The sequence below is a fragment of the Xiphias gladius genome, chromosome 1 (genome assembly GCF_016859285.1).
Source record: "Xiphias gladius isolate SHS-SW01 ecotype Sanya breed wild chromosome 1, ASM1685928v1, whole genome shotgun sequence".
NCBI classification, from domain to species: domain Eukaryota; kingdom Metazoa; phylum Chordata; class Actinopteri; order Istiophoriformes; family Xiphiidae; genus Xiphias; species Xiphias gladius.
In genome coordinates, this window is record NC_053400.1 from 20,548,271 (window position 1) to 20,567,841 (window position 19,571).

Here is a 19,571-nt window from a genome sequence, read left to right on the forward strand (position 1 = left end):
CAAATAACAGTCTTCCTTCACACCATCAGTTTAGTAAGAGCTTTTGATGCATGTAACGTACAGCATATTTTCGTTTACATTTACATGTTCTATTTCCAGGATGGTTTTGATACAGTATCCAAAAAATAAACAGAGAAAAAACTGTTTCCAGAAGCTCAGGCTCAAGCAGCATTTAAGCAGTTAAAATTGTATGTTTTCATTCACAGGGCTCCCCACATGTTCTGTTTCTGGAAAATCAGATTTGGAACATTAGCTGTTATGCTATACTTATAGTCAATGACATAAGCTGTTCTTATGTTTAAAGGCCCTGCAAACCCATGGTCCACCCACAGAGGTGTTTTTACTTGGTTGCCTGATTTGAACCTCTTTTCAGGCCAGTGGTAGTGTTCAAAACTGTGCCTGATTGACAACCACCCCCACCCCCACCTCCACCACCCCCTCCTTTTGTTCATTCTCCTATGACAAGTCAGAATTTTAGCTTTAAGAAAGGTCTACTGTAATTATTTTTCTGAAATTTGTTAGGAACATAACATTGACTTTTCAAAATATTTTTTTATTATAAATACCTGTATACCTAATTGCAAGTACATATAGCACTTTTAATTTTAAGTTTAGGGTGACGGATGTTACATCCTTGGCATCTGTTTTTTAAGATGAGCAGTGTTTCATGAATGTATCAACATGTGTTAGAGTAGAACCCAATAAAATGTCTAAGACTAGCACCTTTTTCTGGCTGTGACTCACAAAGTAAATTAAAAAATGATGGACACAGAGAGTCTAATATCCACACAACTGAGTCTGAAGCTGAATTTTAGTCGCAGAGGAATAGTGATATTGATGAGTGGATATAATGGTAAGATCAAGCAGCAGCAAGCCCCGTGGTCCAGTTCACTCTCTGATCATACAAAAATGCAAAGCAGAAAACAGGATCAGCGAAAGAAAAAAAAAAAAAAAAAGCAGCTTTAACCAGTCACAACAGGATTCAACATCTGTCTGTTTCTAGCGCTTGATTGTCCCAAATGCCCCTGTAATGTCGGAGCTGTTTTATGTTGCAGGGGCTACTATAGCATTAAACAATTCCACCACTCCTAAACAAGTAGCTTGTATACAAGGTTTTAGCCAAGACAGTTACTTCAAAGTATTGTATTGTAATTGCCATGCAACCTTTTTTGTTTATATTGTTGTAAAAAAAAAACAGACTCATACAATAAAGATGGCGTTACCTTCTCAAATTCTAATAAACCCCGATTGTGTTCATCTTATGTCCTTCTACTTCTTTCATGCATCATATAGGTGTGTAACTCTCCCCTGTATACACAAGCAAAAGGATTTGACAAAAATAATTGAAACATCTTGCTAATAGATTTCAGCATTGCTGTACATGTTACATTAACTGGCCTGATTAGAAACCACAACAGCTTACTATGAGAATAGTAACAAGGTCAGAACAAGGTGACTGAGGAGAATTTTCTGGGACTGGAGGAGATGGTATCTTGTTTTGAAAGAGGATGAAAGACTGCATTAAATGTATTTGCATGTCTTTTAAAAAAGTATAGTATTTTTGGATTTGATTGTATTTTTGGGTTTTTTTTTTTTTTTTTGGTTTGGTTTTTTTGAGAGAGCAGAACACACGTTTTGACTAACTGAAGTTTTATTTTTTTTCCATGATCAAAGGACTGTGTCTATACCACCACAGTAAATTGTACACCATTTACTGTACATTACAACGAGAGCACTAAAAACAGAAAGTGAAAGAACTTTTGGTTCCTGGACACATGTATGAAAGCAGACTTTACAGCAAGAGTATCAACAATTTTAAAATAGAAATTTGAAATAGTTAGACCACAACTGAGTACAAGAATAGCACATTTGATAAAGATTTCCTCATAACCCACAGTAACAGTAGCGGTATCAGGGATTGTTCTTTGCCTTCATTCAGCATTTTTTAATGGTCATAAAATACAAAATACTATCATATATTTGAGAAAGGATACTGCCCCATAAGGATCAAGAGGAATAATATTTTGAGTAAAAATGTGAACAGCAATAAACCACGTGATGTAGAAACTTACTGCCAGTCAGATGAGGAAAGTACCAAACTCCACATCAGTGGAGCAGAAAATTAATCAAAGATGTAAAGAGGAAGAGATGAAATATTTATTAGCTGTGGCAGATTCACACTGATACTGTGTGTTTGTTGGCAATAAGTCAATCTCTATTGAGTTTGTTTTTTTCCAGGTAGGAGAACCCCGGAAGATATGAGCACAACCTTGGGCCTGAGCGCCATGGATATTAAATCTGCTGCCTGATTTAACATACAATGTAAATAATTATCCACCTTTTTAGTGTAATGTGTTGAGGGACCTAAATGTAATTTAAATATTCATGGACAATCACTAAAATGTTATCCAGTGATGTGCACTTTGGATTATTATCTTCTTGGGGTTTTGTAACCCCAGCTATTCAGTCCATCTAAATGAACTCTGCAACAGGCAACTTAATTCAACGTAGCTACAGAGAAATATTTCCAGGACGGCAAGAATAGCAAAGACCAATTCAAGCTCAGCTCATTTTACGGCCAAAGTGTAACACTGGAATTAGTCGTCAAAGGCACAATAACATATGTACAGCTATATCTCATCCACTACAGAATACAAAGTAAAGTGCACCATCATCCTATACATTCACATACATGACACTGTGATACAATATTGTATATGGTACACAGCACAGTGTAACATGCCTTTGCCCTGTTCATGTCCAAGTCACTAATTGTTTTGTGTGGATACAACAGATATTCCTTCTTGTGATGCTAATTTAGGTGCTTGCAGCTCCATGCAGCCAATACTGCTGGAATTGATGAAAAATGATATCAGAAAACAAAATGAACATGTAATAAATACATAAATAACAAAATAAATATATCGTGACATGCATGTTATTTTTTAATTCAGTAACTATATAAGCAGTGTTCATGCTTGAGGAAGTGTGTGACGTCGTGTTTTTTATGTGGCAGACTACATAAAACCCAGTCAACTTTTAAAACTTACAGATGTGTAACTGTTAGTTGTAATTTACAGATAAAGAAATGTTAAAACTTTTTCTAACTACTACATAAAGGAATAGTGTTTGTTTTTATAATGCCATTACAGTAAAAAATGACTATAGTTATCAAAACATCTGATTTTGAAAGTGGATTACTCTTTGTGCTTGTTTTCTTCCACTGACCAAGAGCATTCTGAAGCCCCCCCCACCCCCAACGCACACACATACACACAAAACTTGAGGCCCATAAAGCATTTTGGGAAATGCAGGACTTCCAAGGTACTGGGTGGTTTGAAGATCTCAAACCAGCCACAGGGATACACTAACAGCCCTTGTTTAGAGGACAGATGGACCAGTTCTCCACTGAACTTCAGGCTGGGATCTATTCACAGGCTAGCTTGCTGTCAAAGCTGGAGAGGGCAATGGCAAAGGCTTGGAGGGCACACATTGGGTAGTTATAGTCCATGGTGAAGACATCTTCTGCCACACGGCCAAATTGCATCACAATATAGTCAGCTACAGAGGAGAAAAACCAGAACACAAATTTTAGATATGCTTTAATTTGTATTCTTAATTATGGAGACCCAAATTATTCGGTGTTAAATAACATGACACATATAATCATATGAATAAATACAGGCAAAATATGTAATATATGAAGAACCTAAAACCTGAGGAAGGCAGTGTCTGGGACTTGAAATAAAAGATTGCATCTGAGTTCTGAATGTGCGGTTTTCCCCTTCTTACTTAATTAAAGTGTATTACAAAACTCCTTTGTAGTATAATATGTTTTATTCACCTTCAGTGTTTTCAGCTATCCTGTTTTAACAACAGGTGAGTAAAGAATCGTATGCAGGAGAAGAGTTGTGCAACTTGATGTTGATAGTCTTCGACTAAAGCTCACATCGGTCTGCACTTTGCTGTGTGCATTCTCATAGTAAGAAACTGTTCTTCCCCCTTCTTTCTAACATATATAATGTAACCATGAAGTTATTTCAATAGTCAAATAAAAAGGACGTCCGGGTAGCCAAATAGTTAAGGCGTTTATCATACGTTTATCTGAATTGTCACTGGCTAGATTCCAGCCAGGGTCCATTGTTGAATTTCATATCTCCTTTTGTTTCCTGTTTGCCTCTATACTGTCCACGATCCAAAAAAGTAAAAAAAAAAACCTCACAAAAAAAGACCAAAAGGCGTTGTCCAGAGCTACTTCAGTGTAATGTTTTAGCGCCGAACCGCATATTATTTGGTGCATGCTATGGCGATGGAAAATACTTGTTTGTGATTGGCTGGCAGGCATCCACTGAAATCGTGTAAAAGGGCACCACAAAAAAAAAACCACAGTTCTAAATCAGAATGTTGACCTGCTGGTAACCACAGCAACAGCACTTTTTCTACTTTTAATTCTCACCCGTGAAACTGACCAGCTGTGCTCTTGGCCTGCACCTTTTCCATTATTCTTGTATCGGTACAACTCGTTGTGTATTATCACTTTTGTCATTTATTTCTCCATTAATTTCTGTCATTATTTAAACCTTTTAGTTGCTAGTCCACCCTCTGATGTAGTATGGAAAACAATGTTTATCTTACAAAGGGGTGCTATACTAAAACCCACCACTGAGTGGGCCTTTCGTACAGCACAATACGACAATAACTTGGCACATGTACAAAACATGGATCTGTCATTTAATATTAAACCCTTTAATAGTTTATAGGTATGGGACTCACGGTCATTGTCGTGGATGATTTGGAAATTCTTGACGGAGGCCTGAGTGACTCTGCCATGGAAGTTGAGGACATAGGATTGTGTGTCGTCGTTCCACACTGGCGTCTTGTTGTGAAGTTCAATCACGCTCTCTGTGTTCTTGTTCTGCCACCTGGCCAGCAGTGACTCGTGGTCCTGTAATGAAGATGAAAAGAGCAACTTTGGACACGGACATCATGGATATCAGATCAATTATGTAAGTATTAGAAGAGGTTGAATTGCTCAGCACAGATGTGGCTATTGAGAAATTAGGTAGCACATACATTTCGTGGACGAATAGACACTCTCTCATGGTCCATGTTCATTCCAGGAATGATGACACTCATTTTACGAGGTCCTTTGAATCCTAAAACATTGGTTTCCTAGATTGAAGAGATTATAAACTGTGCTTTAAGCATGTTCACCGAAAAACTTGCAATGCTTCAATAACATATGATGTATTATTATATTAAATATCAATTACGTCAGATTTAATCTGAAACTGCATCGCATAAAATACACAAGAATTACACATTTCATTTGCTGTATTTGGTGCAATTTATGAAAAACATTTTTGTAAAAAGAACGTATGTTCTTCATTGAATTAATAGCTACATCTTAAGATACAATAAATGTTATCTTATTGTGCTATTGAAAGTTCTCTGTGAAAACTAATGTAATTCTCCTTTATAGATAATCCCTTGGATTTATACTTGCATAAATCATAACTTGATTTCAGCCTGATAATGGCAATGCCCTGATTCCTCAGTTTGTTGTATGAATGTCTTTATCTGATTATCTGAGTTAGAATCTCTGGGTGAAACTGTGCATTTCAGAGGCCACCAGACACATTAACCTGGATGTTGTATTTTCAAAGCAAATACAATGGCTTGACATGTTATAAAGCAGTTTTTTGTTGGTTCCTTTAGACCAATGATATTAAATTATTTCATGTTAAGGGGGTTACTAGAAAAATAATATTACTTCAAACCAAGAAGGCAATAATTAAAATACTATTGTAAATATCGTATCTCAGTATATGTTATTGCAATCCTATACCTCAACATTTGTCCTCAACAATATGAAAAACAGTACAGCTTTGGGATAGGAAGCCCTTTGACAAACTCACATAGCAAATGGCTGCTAGTTCTTGACGCAGATTGCTAGCTTCGAGGCTCGTGGTGCTCTTCATAGGGTTCAGACCACTGTCATATACGGTGAACTTGGTTCCCATGAGATTAGACCTGCAAAGAAACACACTTAAGAAGTCTGATTGTTGGTCTATGTGTGTGTGCTTGTTAGCATGGGTGAGAGAAACGTGAACGTTTGTCACTGAATAACTAGTTCGTATTCAGATTTTGTAATGTGATGGTAATAGATGTTCCAGATACTAATATGTTACAACTACAAATAAACAATAATGGTAATAAATGGTAAACAGACTGCAAAACACTTTACACTAAAAGCCACTTTCACCCATTCACACACATTCATACAGCGCTTTTCTATCACACACACAGGAGCTGGGGACCAAACCACAAACCTTCTGATTAGTGGACAACCCTCATGAGCCACAGCAGGAGACTTGTGACTAACTTGTGAAATTCCTACAGACTGACTTCTCTGATAAGTGACAATCTTTTATGTAAAAGCGGTACATCTTGCCACTTAACTAATTAACTGATGCAGTGGAGTAAACTGCTAAAACTTGCCTTACTTCCTCTAAGTTTAACATTTGCTAAACAAGAAAATATTTCATTTTAGTGCCAATTTATAATTAATAAAAAGAAACATCAGCCATCTTAAATACCCCACTTTTTGAACTCTAATTTAGTTGTTGTCTGATGGAATTTGCTCTTGTGGGATTGTGGCTCAGCAGGGTTTGATGTCCTGGCTTCCCAGCAGGAGGATGGTCAGATCCAGATCCTAACAGTGGATCACTGCATCTCAGAGGGAGGCAAGTGGCCAGTGGCCAGAGCTTTGCCTTTGAGTGACTTCTTAAGCTAGATGAGGCTCGAAAACAGCTTGCTGATGAAAGTTTACTATGTAAACAGAAAGTTACCTATGATGTGAAATGGCATTTGTCTATCTACTATAAATAAAGGAAATGTTCTCTTGATCCTGAAATCTTAAATCCCTGATTTAAGATTTCTAATAGTCCCTCTAGTGGGGAAAACACTGCACTGTTGCTCTGCTATTCTATGTGCTGTGCAAATGCTGCATTAATATCATCACTATAAAACAATGCTTCCTAATTCTACCAAATGTGGAAGTATCCATTTGTTTTATGCACACAATTATTAATGTTTTGTATCTAGTCTCTAGTGTCTCTACTGTACTGAAGCTCTAGTGTTGTCCCTCACTAAGTAAGTCGGTTTGGATAAAAGCGTCTGCCAAATGAGTAAATGTAAATGTAATGTAAATGTATCTGTGGAAAAATTTCGGAATGTGACTAGTTTTATTAGTTGACGACATGCTTCCCCATGCAGCGCACAGATGTTTTCAACAAGCCTTTACACTTCTTAATTCTCACAGTGCTACGTAACAGTAATTTACTGGTCATTTTGTGCACAGTAAGTCTCATTTATAGATAATACCAAGCCAATAGCAACTCTTCAAACTCAGACAAGTAATATATAATATAAGTCACACATGTGAGTTATTCCCACATTATAGTTATTTGATCACATCATTTCAAAACTGTTTTGTCTGTTTAAACCAGACAAGTAATACTATTTGAAAAAATGCGTGAGAGATATTCTAGTTAAAAATGCTCTAAATAGCAGAATTACCACCGATATGTGATCCACAGGATAAATCTTATATCAACATTTATCAACTGGATATTAAGGTTTTTTTTTGTTTTTGTTTGTTTTTTGTTATACTTGAAGAAATGAAATAATTATTCATCCTATTTTGCTCTGTTTGCCTTTCTCAGTTATATTCATATTAAGGCAGTGACTATGTAAACGCTTTCATTCTCTGACATCCAAATACTTTGTCATAAAAACACACAACAGTGCAACGAGTTACCCAGAAACTCATTGTAGTAGTTTACATGTATGTGTGCATCCTAGGTAGATAGTATGCTTTCTCAATGGTTTTTCAAAGACACAGCTTTAAGCAGCCGACTGTATTCCTCTTTTAGGCCATACCTTTTTTAAGCAAGCCCACTTCAAGAACTTGAGAAACACTAGATGAAAGGTTACTGTTGATTTACATTTAGATCTCCATCATTCAAGTGGGATTGTGACTGCGAAGGTTTGAGCAGTATATCGACCACTGGTCAGGCCAGCTCCGAAGATTAAAGGCTGCACAGGCCCATATTTGATTAAGCTCCTGAGGAGTTTCCATGGTTCCACTAACATAGCCTTAAAGCTGTCTCTAAGGATTATGTCACATAATCATAGCATCCAGGAAACATAGCATCCATTTCAACATCTAAGAAACTTTTATCTAAACTAAACCTTCATCTAAACCTTTATTTAAACCATATAAACTCATAACATTACCAGAAGAAAAAACACTATTCTCCATAATTACAGACTGGGAAAAAGATATAACAATCAAGACTGATCTCAATTTCTGGAAACAAATACCGAATGTAGCAACATCTGCTCCATGACGGACAACTCCTGACTACAGCTAATCCAGTATAAGATTATGCACCACTAGACTATCCCTAAATGGAATGAATCACAGCTAAAAAAATAAACAATCCAAACAAATTAGGGATAACTGGGAACCCATCCTTGTAAGTCACAACTTGCAGACAAATTTACCCACTGGCAAACCTCTCTTTCCTCATTTTATTTTCTTTTTATTGCTTTTCATTACCATTATTATTATTATTATTATTATTATTATTATTATTAAGTATACTATCACTTATTATTCAAATAATTACCATTGTTATTATTGACCATAATAACAATGATGATGATGATGATTATTATTATTGTTATTATTATTACTCTACTATTCTTATTCATATTTTTAATCTAATTATTGATGATTGAAGATTATTATTACCACTGAACTGCAATACCGTGGTTTTGAAATGGTTCTTAAGAAAATCCGTTTGATGTCCTGTGTTGTATGTTATGTTTGTATGTATGTTTATCTATTAATAAAAGAAAAAAAATGATTATGTCACTACTCACTTCCTACCAATCTTAGTGTCGCCTTAAACATTAAATGAATGTATTTTTTGAGGCAGGTATGAAAATACAAGTTTCATTTAATAATGTAATAAATACATTTTTTATTTTATACATTTTCATTAGTGAAGCTAAAAGAGTAAAGGACATTAAGTTCTTCTACTAAAAGGTGCCTTACATATGTGAATATTAATGTAAAGGTGCTGTTCAAGCACCACTTGTTAACAGTTCATAGATTAGCAGTTAGATCCTGATTTGTTCATGACTCATATCATATCATACAGTTTTTCCACAGTGCTAATAAGAGTTTATAAATGCAGGAATGGGGTTAGACTCCAAACGTACTTCAGTTATTTATATTTGGAAATGTATTGTAGTTAGATAAAATAACCATTAGATAGTAAAAAAAAAAAAAAAAAAAAATTGTATCAACACTAAATGCAGGGTCTAAAACAAAGTAGTAAAAAATAGTATGGGGTTACACTTTAAGGGAAACTCAAATAGCAGTGACAGTGCAAAAGTTAAATAAGGAATCATGTACAACACTTTACATGATGTCTCAGTGTACATTATTCCTAGTGCAGGCTACCAAAAGCTGGCATGTAGCAAAGCCACTGAGGACTCACCTCAGTTTACCAATGAAACTCTCTCCACCTCTAGAAAGATCAGTGGGATCAATGGAGATGAGGTAATTAGATGTTTTACTCTTTTTCCTCTTCCTGCCAGCCAGCAGAAACACCTGTGACAAACCAAGCCGGAAACCAAATTAGAAAAATATAAGCTTCACCACAATCAACACATTTGGATGCACAAAGTTTGCAACTAGAAAAAAAAAAAAAAAAAAAACTCTTTTCAATTACACAGTGTTCAGCAGACAGAAAACAGATATGTCTTAATGAAACTCTCTGCACTCAATGTTTAATACTCAATACTGTACAGGTGTTTAGATTGGTACATTCTGTTGTCTACAGTAACAATGTTTCTTCTCCCAAACCTTCTCACCTTCTTGCCATCCTCTCTCTCCAGATGAAGGTAGTATGTTGGATACATGCCTCTGTCCATGCCCTTCTTGTCTCTGGTGATTCTGCACTTCACTCTGACCCCCTGGGGTGCAGGTCGCAGAGAAAACTCTTCAAGGTCATCTACATCGATGGCAGGTTCACTGACTGGTGGAGTGGGTGCTGAGGCCACCTCCTGTAGGAGAAAATAGCCCACACAGGCCAAGACCCCTCTTGAGATGGCACACTGGTGAGTGATGGTTTAGAGTTGACTTTCATTAGAAAGGAGTAATGAGTCTGAAGATCAAATCATCCACTGGGACTGAGAATTAGCACACATTGTCTAAAATAAGGACCTGGTGTAGAGGCGGAAGATGGAGCTGAGTGGAGTGGAACGAGGAGAAAAAGAAATGATGGTTATCAGTATAATTGCAGCTGGCATTTCATTCTGAACTGAGCGTAGAGGCTGCAAAGAGGCTGTTTTTAAAGAGGGGTACATGGTTATCTGACCTGAGTCATAATTATCACACCTGAAATGCATAAAAAAAAACCTAAATTTCCTATCTGTAACTTTAAACATTAGACCAAGCAAATCCAAAGGTCACTGACTCCAGGTAATTGGAAGTATGCAAAATAACACCTGAAAACAACATATATTTTCAAAATACTTAACAGTGTGTTTGACTGCATAAATTCTACATTAATGCTTAAATTGGTCCATCCGAGCCTTGATGCTCCAGGTGTGCATCTTCCAACCAAATTACCTTTTTTTGGCTGGACCGGAACAGCAGGACCAGCCCTATGAACGTGAACATCTGTCGCTGACTGACTGACTGACTGACTGACTGACTGACTGACTGACTGAGTGATGAAGTTATACCATTGGTCAGCCGGTCGAGTGTTGGAGTTTCCCAATTTGCTGTTGCTCTTTCAAAATGAATTGGAACAAACGGTTTCTATTACATCATCAGGGGGGCGTTTACAGTCAGTGTTGCCAACTTAGTGCCTTTGTTAATAGATTTACAGTGCATTCAGAAAGTATTCAGACCCCTTCAATTTTTTTTCATTTTGTTATGTGCTAAAATCCAAAAGATGAGACCAAAAAGTACAATCTTGGTTTCATTAGACTACAAAATCTTGTTCCTCACAGTCTGAGAATCTTTGAGTTGGTATTATGCAAACTTTCACTGAGGAGAGGCTTCCGTCTGGCCACACTGTCATGAAGCTCAGATTAATGGTGCTGCAGTGAAAGTTGTCGTTCTGGAGATTCTCGCATCTCCACACAGGATCTCTGGAGCTCAGCCAGAGTGACCATCAGGTTCTTGGTCACGTCTCTTGCCAAGACCCTTCATCCCCGATTGCTCAGTTTGGTTGCGTGGCCAGCTCTACAAGGAGTCCTGGTTGTTCCAAACTTCTTCCACTGAAGAATTATGGAGGCCACTGTGCTCTTAGGAACCTTCAAAGCAGCAGACGTTTTTTGTAGCTTTCCCCAGATCTGTACCTCGACATAGTCCTGTCTCTGAGCTCTGTAAACACTTCCTTTGACAGCTGATAATGCTCTGATATGCATTGTCAGCTGTGAGACCTTATACAGACAGGTCTGTGCCTTTCCAAATCATGTCAAATCAGTCCAAAGTGTCTGAATACTTTTCAAAGTGTGATATTTCAGTTTTACCCTTTTAATAAATTTGCAAAAATTTCTAAAATTTTTTATTAGAAAAAAATCAGAATTTAGTGACTTTTCTTATCAAAAGCACCTTGCAACCAATCTAGTCTAATATGGCTGAAATCACAGCACAACTGTTGTCTTTAACTTATGTGTATGGTGATTTTGTCAGACAACGTCGTGGTTATGAAATCAGGATTTTAGCAGTGCAGAGCAGCAGCTTGGAAATGGCTTGGAAGTGACTGCTGGTTAACATGTCGTCTTAATGGGCCACGTTTCAGTCACTATTTCATACTTGTTCCGTTGTCCGACGACAGAAACAGAAAAACAAGTAAATGAGAACAGCTTTTTTGGGAATTCAGCTGTATTAAAATACTGTTAATGTGAGCACAGAGAGTAGGAGAGAAGCAAACAGATAAAAGACTGAAAGAGGCGGAATGCAAATCGATGCAATGATTTCCTGAATATGCTAATTAGTGTATTACGTCATCTGGCAAAATTTAGCGACTTTTCCAACAGGCTTTAGCTACTTTTCAATGAAAGTAGTTGTTTATAGCAGTTCCACCTTTGACCTAGTCTTGTTTCATTTCAAACTCCTAGAGGCAAATACAATGTCTGTATGAGATCATTGTTCCACCACCTGCATACAGTATCATCCGCACTGTAACATTCCCAGTAAAATTACTCTGAGACATCTGTGTGGCAAATAAATACATGACAGGCCAGGATAGCAAAAGCCCTCAATAATTCCAGTATTATTTATACAGGAAAAAGAAAAGCCAAAGGGCAACTGCACTTTATTTGTAGCTTATCACATTAAGGTGTAATGACCTATTACTGTACTTTCAGCCATGAAACTTTTAAATAGAGTAGAGAGGACACAATAAAAACACATCATGCAGAGTATGAATGTGTGATGTGAACTTCATTTTACCTTGCATGACTTCTTGCTAGTGGCAGAGCCTGGTCTCGTGTTGCTGTTGAGCTGTGAGGAACTGGAGCTAATTTCATCTTCGTCGTCCTCTTCTTCATCAAAATTCATACTGCTGGATATACCTTCACAGACAAAAAAGGTACATAAAAAAAGAAAGAAAGAAAGGTGTCCATGGTTTTTTTTCCTGCTATTAACTGGTTACATGAAATGTTACAATACATGTGGCCTACAACAGGAACGCTTTCCCACTTCATCCACTATAACACCTCATTACTCTTAGCGGTTGCTTTAAACTTAAAACATCTTCACAGTTTGAGGTTTAAATAGAATTACTCTTGTCCCACTTTTGTGTGTGTGACCAGGTCACCACGTTTCCATTAAATGATAAGTGCAACCAGGTGTCTGAACTCAGTGGAGACCCACTGGAGTTTTTAGTGAATTTGAGCTTAGTACTCATTGTTATCTCTGGTGTTACAGAAGGACTGTCTGTTATTTCTTGTTGTCATCTTGAGTGCGACCAGTACTTGGCACCATTTCATTGCATGAAGTCTATTGCCATTCAGTATCTGAAATTCCTGCATTCTAATAAATGTAGGTGATAAGTAGGTGAGTCCAGTCATCCAAACCAAGGAGGTATAATGTTAAAATATTGTGACTGAACACCGAATTTCAAGCTTTTCAAGCTGGTCCACACGAGGCCGTGTTTTAACCTCTTTGGAAGTGCGGAAAGAAACAAACTCTGCCTATCTGGTGTAAAGTTGCTGATTACAATCCTGAATAAAAAGGAATAAAGTTAGCAGCATGGTATTTACATTTTAACAAGTAAATTACCAGAAAAGAAATCTTAGCAATGCTATGTAATGACTTGAAAGAGTAAACTATAGCCAAAACTTCACCATCATTCTTCACATTTAAGCCCATAAACTAAAATTTGAGTTCACTCCAAAATCTGTTTCTAGTTTTGCAAAAAATAAATAAAAAACTCTGTGTCTGTGTCTGAAATCACTCTCTGTTTGCTACCTAGTGCACTATATTTACCTTTAGCCGTTTTATTAGTGTCAAAATTCTAGTGTAAAGTACAGAATAGATAGAAGATCAAAAATTCCCCCAATTGAACATAAGAAGTGGTGTCCATCGAATGTGCACTATGTTTGGCTAAAAATCTCACAATGTAATGCTTGATTTGTACTAGGTGTGTAAATTACAGTTGCACAAGAAATGAAATACGATTTATAAGTGTCCAAAATCTCAATTTACGGCTATAGAGTAAACTATAGTGTTTATTATTCAAGGAATAAATAATGAGTCAGCATGAGTCAGTGTGTTTCACCATCCTGCCAACACACCACAATAGTGGACCAGAATGCTGTGCATATTATATATATATATATATATATATATATATATATATATATATATATATATATGTGTGTGTGTGTGTATATATGTGTATATATATGTGTATATATGTGTATATATACATATATATACATATATATATACACACACATATATACATATATATACACACACACATATATACATATATATATACATATACATATACAAATACATATACACATATACATATACATATACATATACATATACATATACATATACACACATATATATATACATATACACATATATATATACATATACACACATATATATATACATATACATACACACATATATATATACATATACATATACACATATATATATACATATACATATACACACATATATATATATATATATATATATACACACATATATATATATATATATATATATATATATATATATATATGAACTCATGGTTGTGCTATTGCAGATGTAGTGTCAGAGCCTTTCTTGAACACTACTACCTTTCTTGAGCATGGTGACACGCAGATCCTGTTTACTCTGTGACTGAGTGCAGCTCATGACAGGCTCTCCCTCGCCCTCCTCTGTGGTGGGTTGACCCACTGTCAGGATCTGGATCTGACCATCGTCCTGCTGGGAAGCCAGGCCATCGATTGCTGCTGAGCCACAATCCAGCAAGAACAAACTGCATCAGATTACAGCTGCACTACTGTTCAACAATCAGTATCTCATGTGAACATACAGTAAATGCCCAAACGAGTCCCAGCAAAGTAAACCAAAGCTCTAACTCTCTTTTCTGTTCAATTAGCTTCTAATGTACAAGAGGGAAGAACATTATGTCTGTGCTGCTACAGACATGTCTTTTTCCTCCTCATACAGTAGAAGTGCGAAAACAAAGTAAAAATGATAGGAGAGTGAAATACTGCAAATGGACATTCTACAGCACTGTTTTAAATGGAGGGTTCGTTTTGTTTGTTTGGTCACATATTTTATTCCATGATTCAAATAGCTGGAAGTGTTGCTAGGAGGAGCTGTCCATGTAGGAGGCCAGTCTATGTTTGTTTTATTTTGTTTAGATGTGGGAGTTTGTTTTTAAGCCCAGTTAATAGTATTCAACCAGGCTTGTGTTGGGTATTTAATTTCAGATGGAGCAGCTTGAGTTAATCCTCCTGAATAAATTCAGCGACCTACACTAATCTATTCTATAGCCCTGATACAACTGATTTTTTTAGTGAGTGCATAGTGGCATAGAAAAACCACTCTCCTAACACTTTGTGCTCAAGCTTTAGAGAATCAGAGAGTGAGACAGACAGATAGGAAGACGGATCCATCAATGGTGAGTTTGGTGCTACTGGCCTGATTAATCTTTTACCCCGCTGGAATCCCATTTTTTCTTCTTTTTTCTGGGACAAAGTCATTCCAAGGAGGAGCATCTAGTCTATTGTGATAGATCCGATGACAAACATCTTTAATGTCAGAAATCTGTGAGCAAGATTAGTAAATATGCTGTTCTAAATCTTAGGTTGTTATAATAAGACTGGGTGCTTTGCGTATCAGTTCATCATTGTTCTGTGATGATTTCTTTTGTATTTCAATTTTATGGCAATAATTTTAACTATTACACAGCATAGTGTTCAGTCTGCAATAACACACTATGAACGTTGAAAAGCATCTAAACAAAGGGAAACAATCAAAGCATCGTAGATGTTGTTGGAATACACCATTTTCAGTTTTTCCTCTTCCATCTAAAGACTAATTTATGTGTCCACTTGTGGTGTATCAACAGGCTGACAGCACTCAGACTGTCATACATCATTACAGACAACTGAGCTCTGGCAAGCATGACACCACACTGGTGGCTAAGAGGGCAGTTTCACTGGCTGTGTTTGTTGCCAGGTGTGGCTTGAAAAATCAGCAGGTTATCGGAGGATTGCAAAGAGGGCCTGAAACGAGAATGTATGGATTTTGCCTCCTCTCTTTCATAGTGTGGACTGCTTCTAGTGACTTAAATCTGCTTATTTGCTGTTTGAACATCAATACATAAAAACCAAGAACAATATGTTTAAAAACAACATCCTAATTATGCAAGAAATACATACAAAAATGCTTTTGGTGTGTTTATACTGAATAATGTTTAAATAGCTTAACAACTCATTTACCTTCTGTCTGTTGTGTCAGTTTTTGTTGTCTTTTACCTTTTCTGACCTCCTCCTTTCTATTTCACTCTGTCAATCACTCATGGAGCGTGCCTGTCCATTCATGTTAGTTCTTTCTATTCGTCACTCTGTCCGACTACCCGTTTGTCTTAATACTGATAGACTGACCTTTGTGCTTCCCCTTTCTCTCCCTCTTGTCGCTGCCTGTCTGTGGAGTGGAGCTGGCCGATGCTTTGCCCTTTTTGGCTGAGCGAGGCGGCTGTGTGTCCGCTATCACCTTCACCTCCTCCTGTTCAGTTTCTTGCACTAAACACAGGGATGGAGATGACCACAAGCACATGCAGGATTATTAGGGGGGATGGACAGAAAAGGGGAGAAATGGAAAAGAGATCTGAGATCAATTCAATTTACACTGACAAAAGTAAAATTAGAAATAGCATGTTTAGGAGATAAGAAAATACATTTCCTACTGTATAATGTTTTAAGCAGGGAAATGTCTTTTTTTCTGATAGGACAAGCAATTTATAATATTTTAAGTCACAGAATGTAAAATACACTGATAAGGTTATAATTCCCCTTCTTTCCATCGGAATATTAGAGCATCATTTTGTCAATGTATTTTCTTTTTTCTCTGTATGAAATGTGACAGTTCAGGGTCTTGAGCCCTGCTCTGGTCTCTGTGTGCAGATAAGAAGACCTCATCAATCTCAGTCCAAACCACTAACACTAATCGCCTTCAGTAGATGGTACAGCATGTTGTATTGGCTCTACAGTGTGCTGTATTGGTTCTCTAATTTAAAATGGTAACATTAGCAATGGTTTTGTAGTTCTTTTTTTTATTATTCAGCTTGTAGTTTTTATAGTTACGTGTATGGTAATTTTACTATTTGTAGTATACCGTTTTAAGTGGGAAAAAGAAACAAAAGCTGCATAATATTAAAAAATTCTTTGGGCCCAAGAACAAATACTTCATCTAAATAAGACAGATTTATTTGTTCAATCCCTACTGTTTCATAAATCTCCTGTTTGAGCTTTTTCTGAATCAACAGAGCCCCAGAGCAGTGCCAGTTGTACTTACCATGGTAGATGGTGCTACTGTTGCTGCTGAGGTAGGATTCCACCAGCGGAGCCTGTTCCTCGCTCTGTTTGGTCCGGCGAGTGCGAGACCTCCCATCCACATTAGACTGGACCATCAGAGGCTCCTGCCTCTTCTTCTTCTGCTTCTGTTCAAGGAGCGCTCGCTGATGTGGAGGTTTCAGATATAGAAATAAAGATAATAAAGGCAGTTTCAGTAAATGAGGGAAGTTACAAGTTACAGTTTTATTATGCAATATTATAAAGAATGAATTGAGTTAAAACATGACTGACATGACAATGTGACTGTTTTGAATGATTATGTAATAATTCAGCTGTTAATTGTTAAAGATCACTTCAATTATGTTTAGTAAACCATGTAACAGCTTCAAAAGGCAAAGTTTTAAAGCTTTATTCTCTACTTTTTGTGAAAGAGATAACTCCTCAAACATAATACATAATACAAAATAGTTTCCCATTTTAAAATAAACTTGGTTTTGATAATCTCTTAGGAGGCTTTACATATTTACTTTTAAACTATCTTACCACTGTGTTGCATTTAAAAGCAAGTGGCAATGACACAGTGTCAGATAACATTGTTAGGCCAGGAGAACAATCTAAGATGTTTAAGGATGTGCTGTCCAATCCACTTTGACCTGAGGCTGGATGGAGCTATTCATTTGGACTAAGTGTCAGCTATATGCAAGTCTTCAAACCAGAGCTCATCAAATATTGAAGGTTTTCTATTAGTGGAGAATTCAGGCTGCAGAGCGCTGGAGCGCTGCAGTATGCTCTCTGAAGCTCACATCTTAGGGAAGACAGTGGTGGCTTTAACAGTAGGTGCAGTACATTTACACAGTACATGGATTTGAAGATTAAAGCTTTGACCTTTGGGTAAGGCACTGAACATAAACTTAGGTATAAAATGTTTGAAATGCACGGCTACAAGCTTCTCTGGCTTTTTCTAATGGCTTACTTACAAACATAGACAAAGATAACCCAAAATAACAGAAACTTAATTAAGAAGTAATATGTTTGCATGCCTCATTAAGTCATTAATCCAAACATTTTTTGACTTTAATGTCATTAATAAGGCTATCAATTAGGAATAATCAGTTTTATGATGTGTACATGCCTAAAGCTAGGTTAACTAGGTTAAGAGGTGTTCTTCCTCCATTCAAGCATGGACAGCGAGAAGCAGTTCAATTGTATGTGAGACAGACCACTTGGAAAGCCTTCCACTTGACTAATTAGGAAAAGACTGCAGGAGCGTTTGATGCAGCTCTGACTAAAGAAGAGAACATGAGCGTTTTGCTTATGGTACTCCACTCACATTATTCAGGCTAGAAAAATAGCTGGAGACCAGAAACAGCAGTTTTCACCATGCATAGAAAAGAACTGGCATTGTTGTGTCTGTCGCTGACAACAAACAATGAAAACAGCAGCATCAGTTAGCAGAGTGTGGACCCACTCGGAAATGTAAAGAGCAAGGGAACTTAACATTTAATCAAAACACATGCGGTGAGATGTCTGTCTGTAAGGGGAAGGGAAGGATGAATCTGACGTTGCCGTTATCATTTGTATGATGCCTGGTTTTTAAAAAAACACTTGGTATAATATAAAAAGCAAGCATGTTTTTTTTTTAGCTCAGTTTTACATTATTTACTTTATTTGGCTGCTATAACATGTTTGAGTCATTACTTGCTATATAGATGAGGGTAGGTCAAACACAGCAGATGTTTAATGAGGAATCTAGTAATTATTATTTTATTTCTTTTGATTACATGGTAAGAATCAGGTCTATGGCTTGCAACATAATGTGTGGCTGTTTCCCCCTTATTGCTATTTAGTTACACAGCAAGAACAATGTTGTCACCGTTACTACCCTGAAAATTACTCACTATTTACAAAAATACTTATGGTATAATCTATCTCCCCTTTCCACTAAAATGCCCAGTTACTCCTTTGCTCCCCATTGTCTTGTTTTCTTCCACCACACCTACATTTAAGTACCAGAAGCAACCGGTAAAGATTTTATTAGTACCTTATTCACAAAACAAAATTACACTGTAATTAGCGATAGATAGTAGCAGTAGACAGCAAGATCAATCACAACATAGTATTGGAGATATATATATAGTATATATATAATATATTAATCTTCTTAATCTAGGTTATCACAATGTTTAATAATTTGAAAAACAGTTAACTGTGTAAAGCACTGTTTGAAAAAATAATCAAAAGGTTTAAAAAAACATTTAAAATATTATGGTTAATACTGCCTGCTATACCTTTTGTGCATGTGTACTGATTTTTACTGAACTTAAGTCTTGTAGAGCATTATACACATTCTCTCATCACAACACTCCACAGAGAGATAACGAGTCCCAGCTGTCAGTTTGTTGCCCCACGATGGAGTA

At 36.6% G+C, this 19,571-nt stretch overlaps 1 protein-coding gene across 5 annotated transcripts in view; it reads right to left on the reverse strand.

Moving 5' to 3' along the window:
* Positions 1-2,535: 2,535 nt before the first annotated feature.
* Positions 2,536-19,571, reverse strand: part of tub (TUB bipartite transcription factor) — a 51,097-nt gene continuing 34,061 nt past the window's right edge. For 4 of the 5 annotated variants that reach the window (XM_040129695.1, XM_040129721.1, XM_040129730.1 and 1 more), the window contains exons 4-13: positions 17,156-17,318; positions 16,246-16,383; positions 14,425-14,580; positions 12,548-12,669; positions 9,952-10,143; positions 9,576-9,688; positions 5,919-6,033; positions 5,074-5,172; positions 4,774-4,945; positions 2,536-3,561 (exon numbers count right to left, since the gene is read on the reverse strand). In XM_040129695.1, the coding sequence (XP_039985629.1) occupies positions 3,428-3,561; positions 4,774-4,945; positions 5,074-5,172; positions 5,919-6,033; positions 9,576-9,688; positions 9,952-10,143; positions 12,548-12,669; positions 14,425-14,580; positions 16,246-16,383; positions 17,156-17,318 (1,404 nt within the window). In that variant the 3' untranslated portion in view covers positions 2,536-3,427. The remainder of the gene's footprint in view (positions 3,562-4,773; positions 4,946-5,073; positions 5,173-5,918; positions 6,034-9,575; positions 9,689-9,951; positions 10,144-12,547; positions 12,670-14,424; positions 14,581-16,245; positions 16,384-17,155; positions 17,319-19,571) is intronic. The other variant, XM_040129705.1, reaches the window with a different exon arrangement.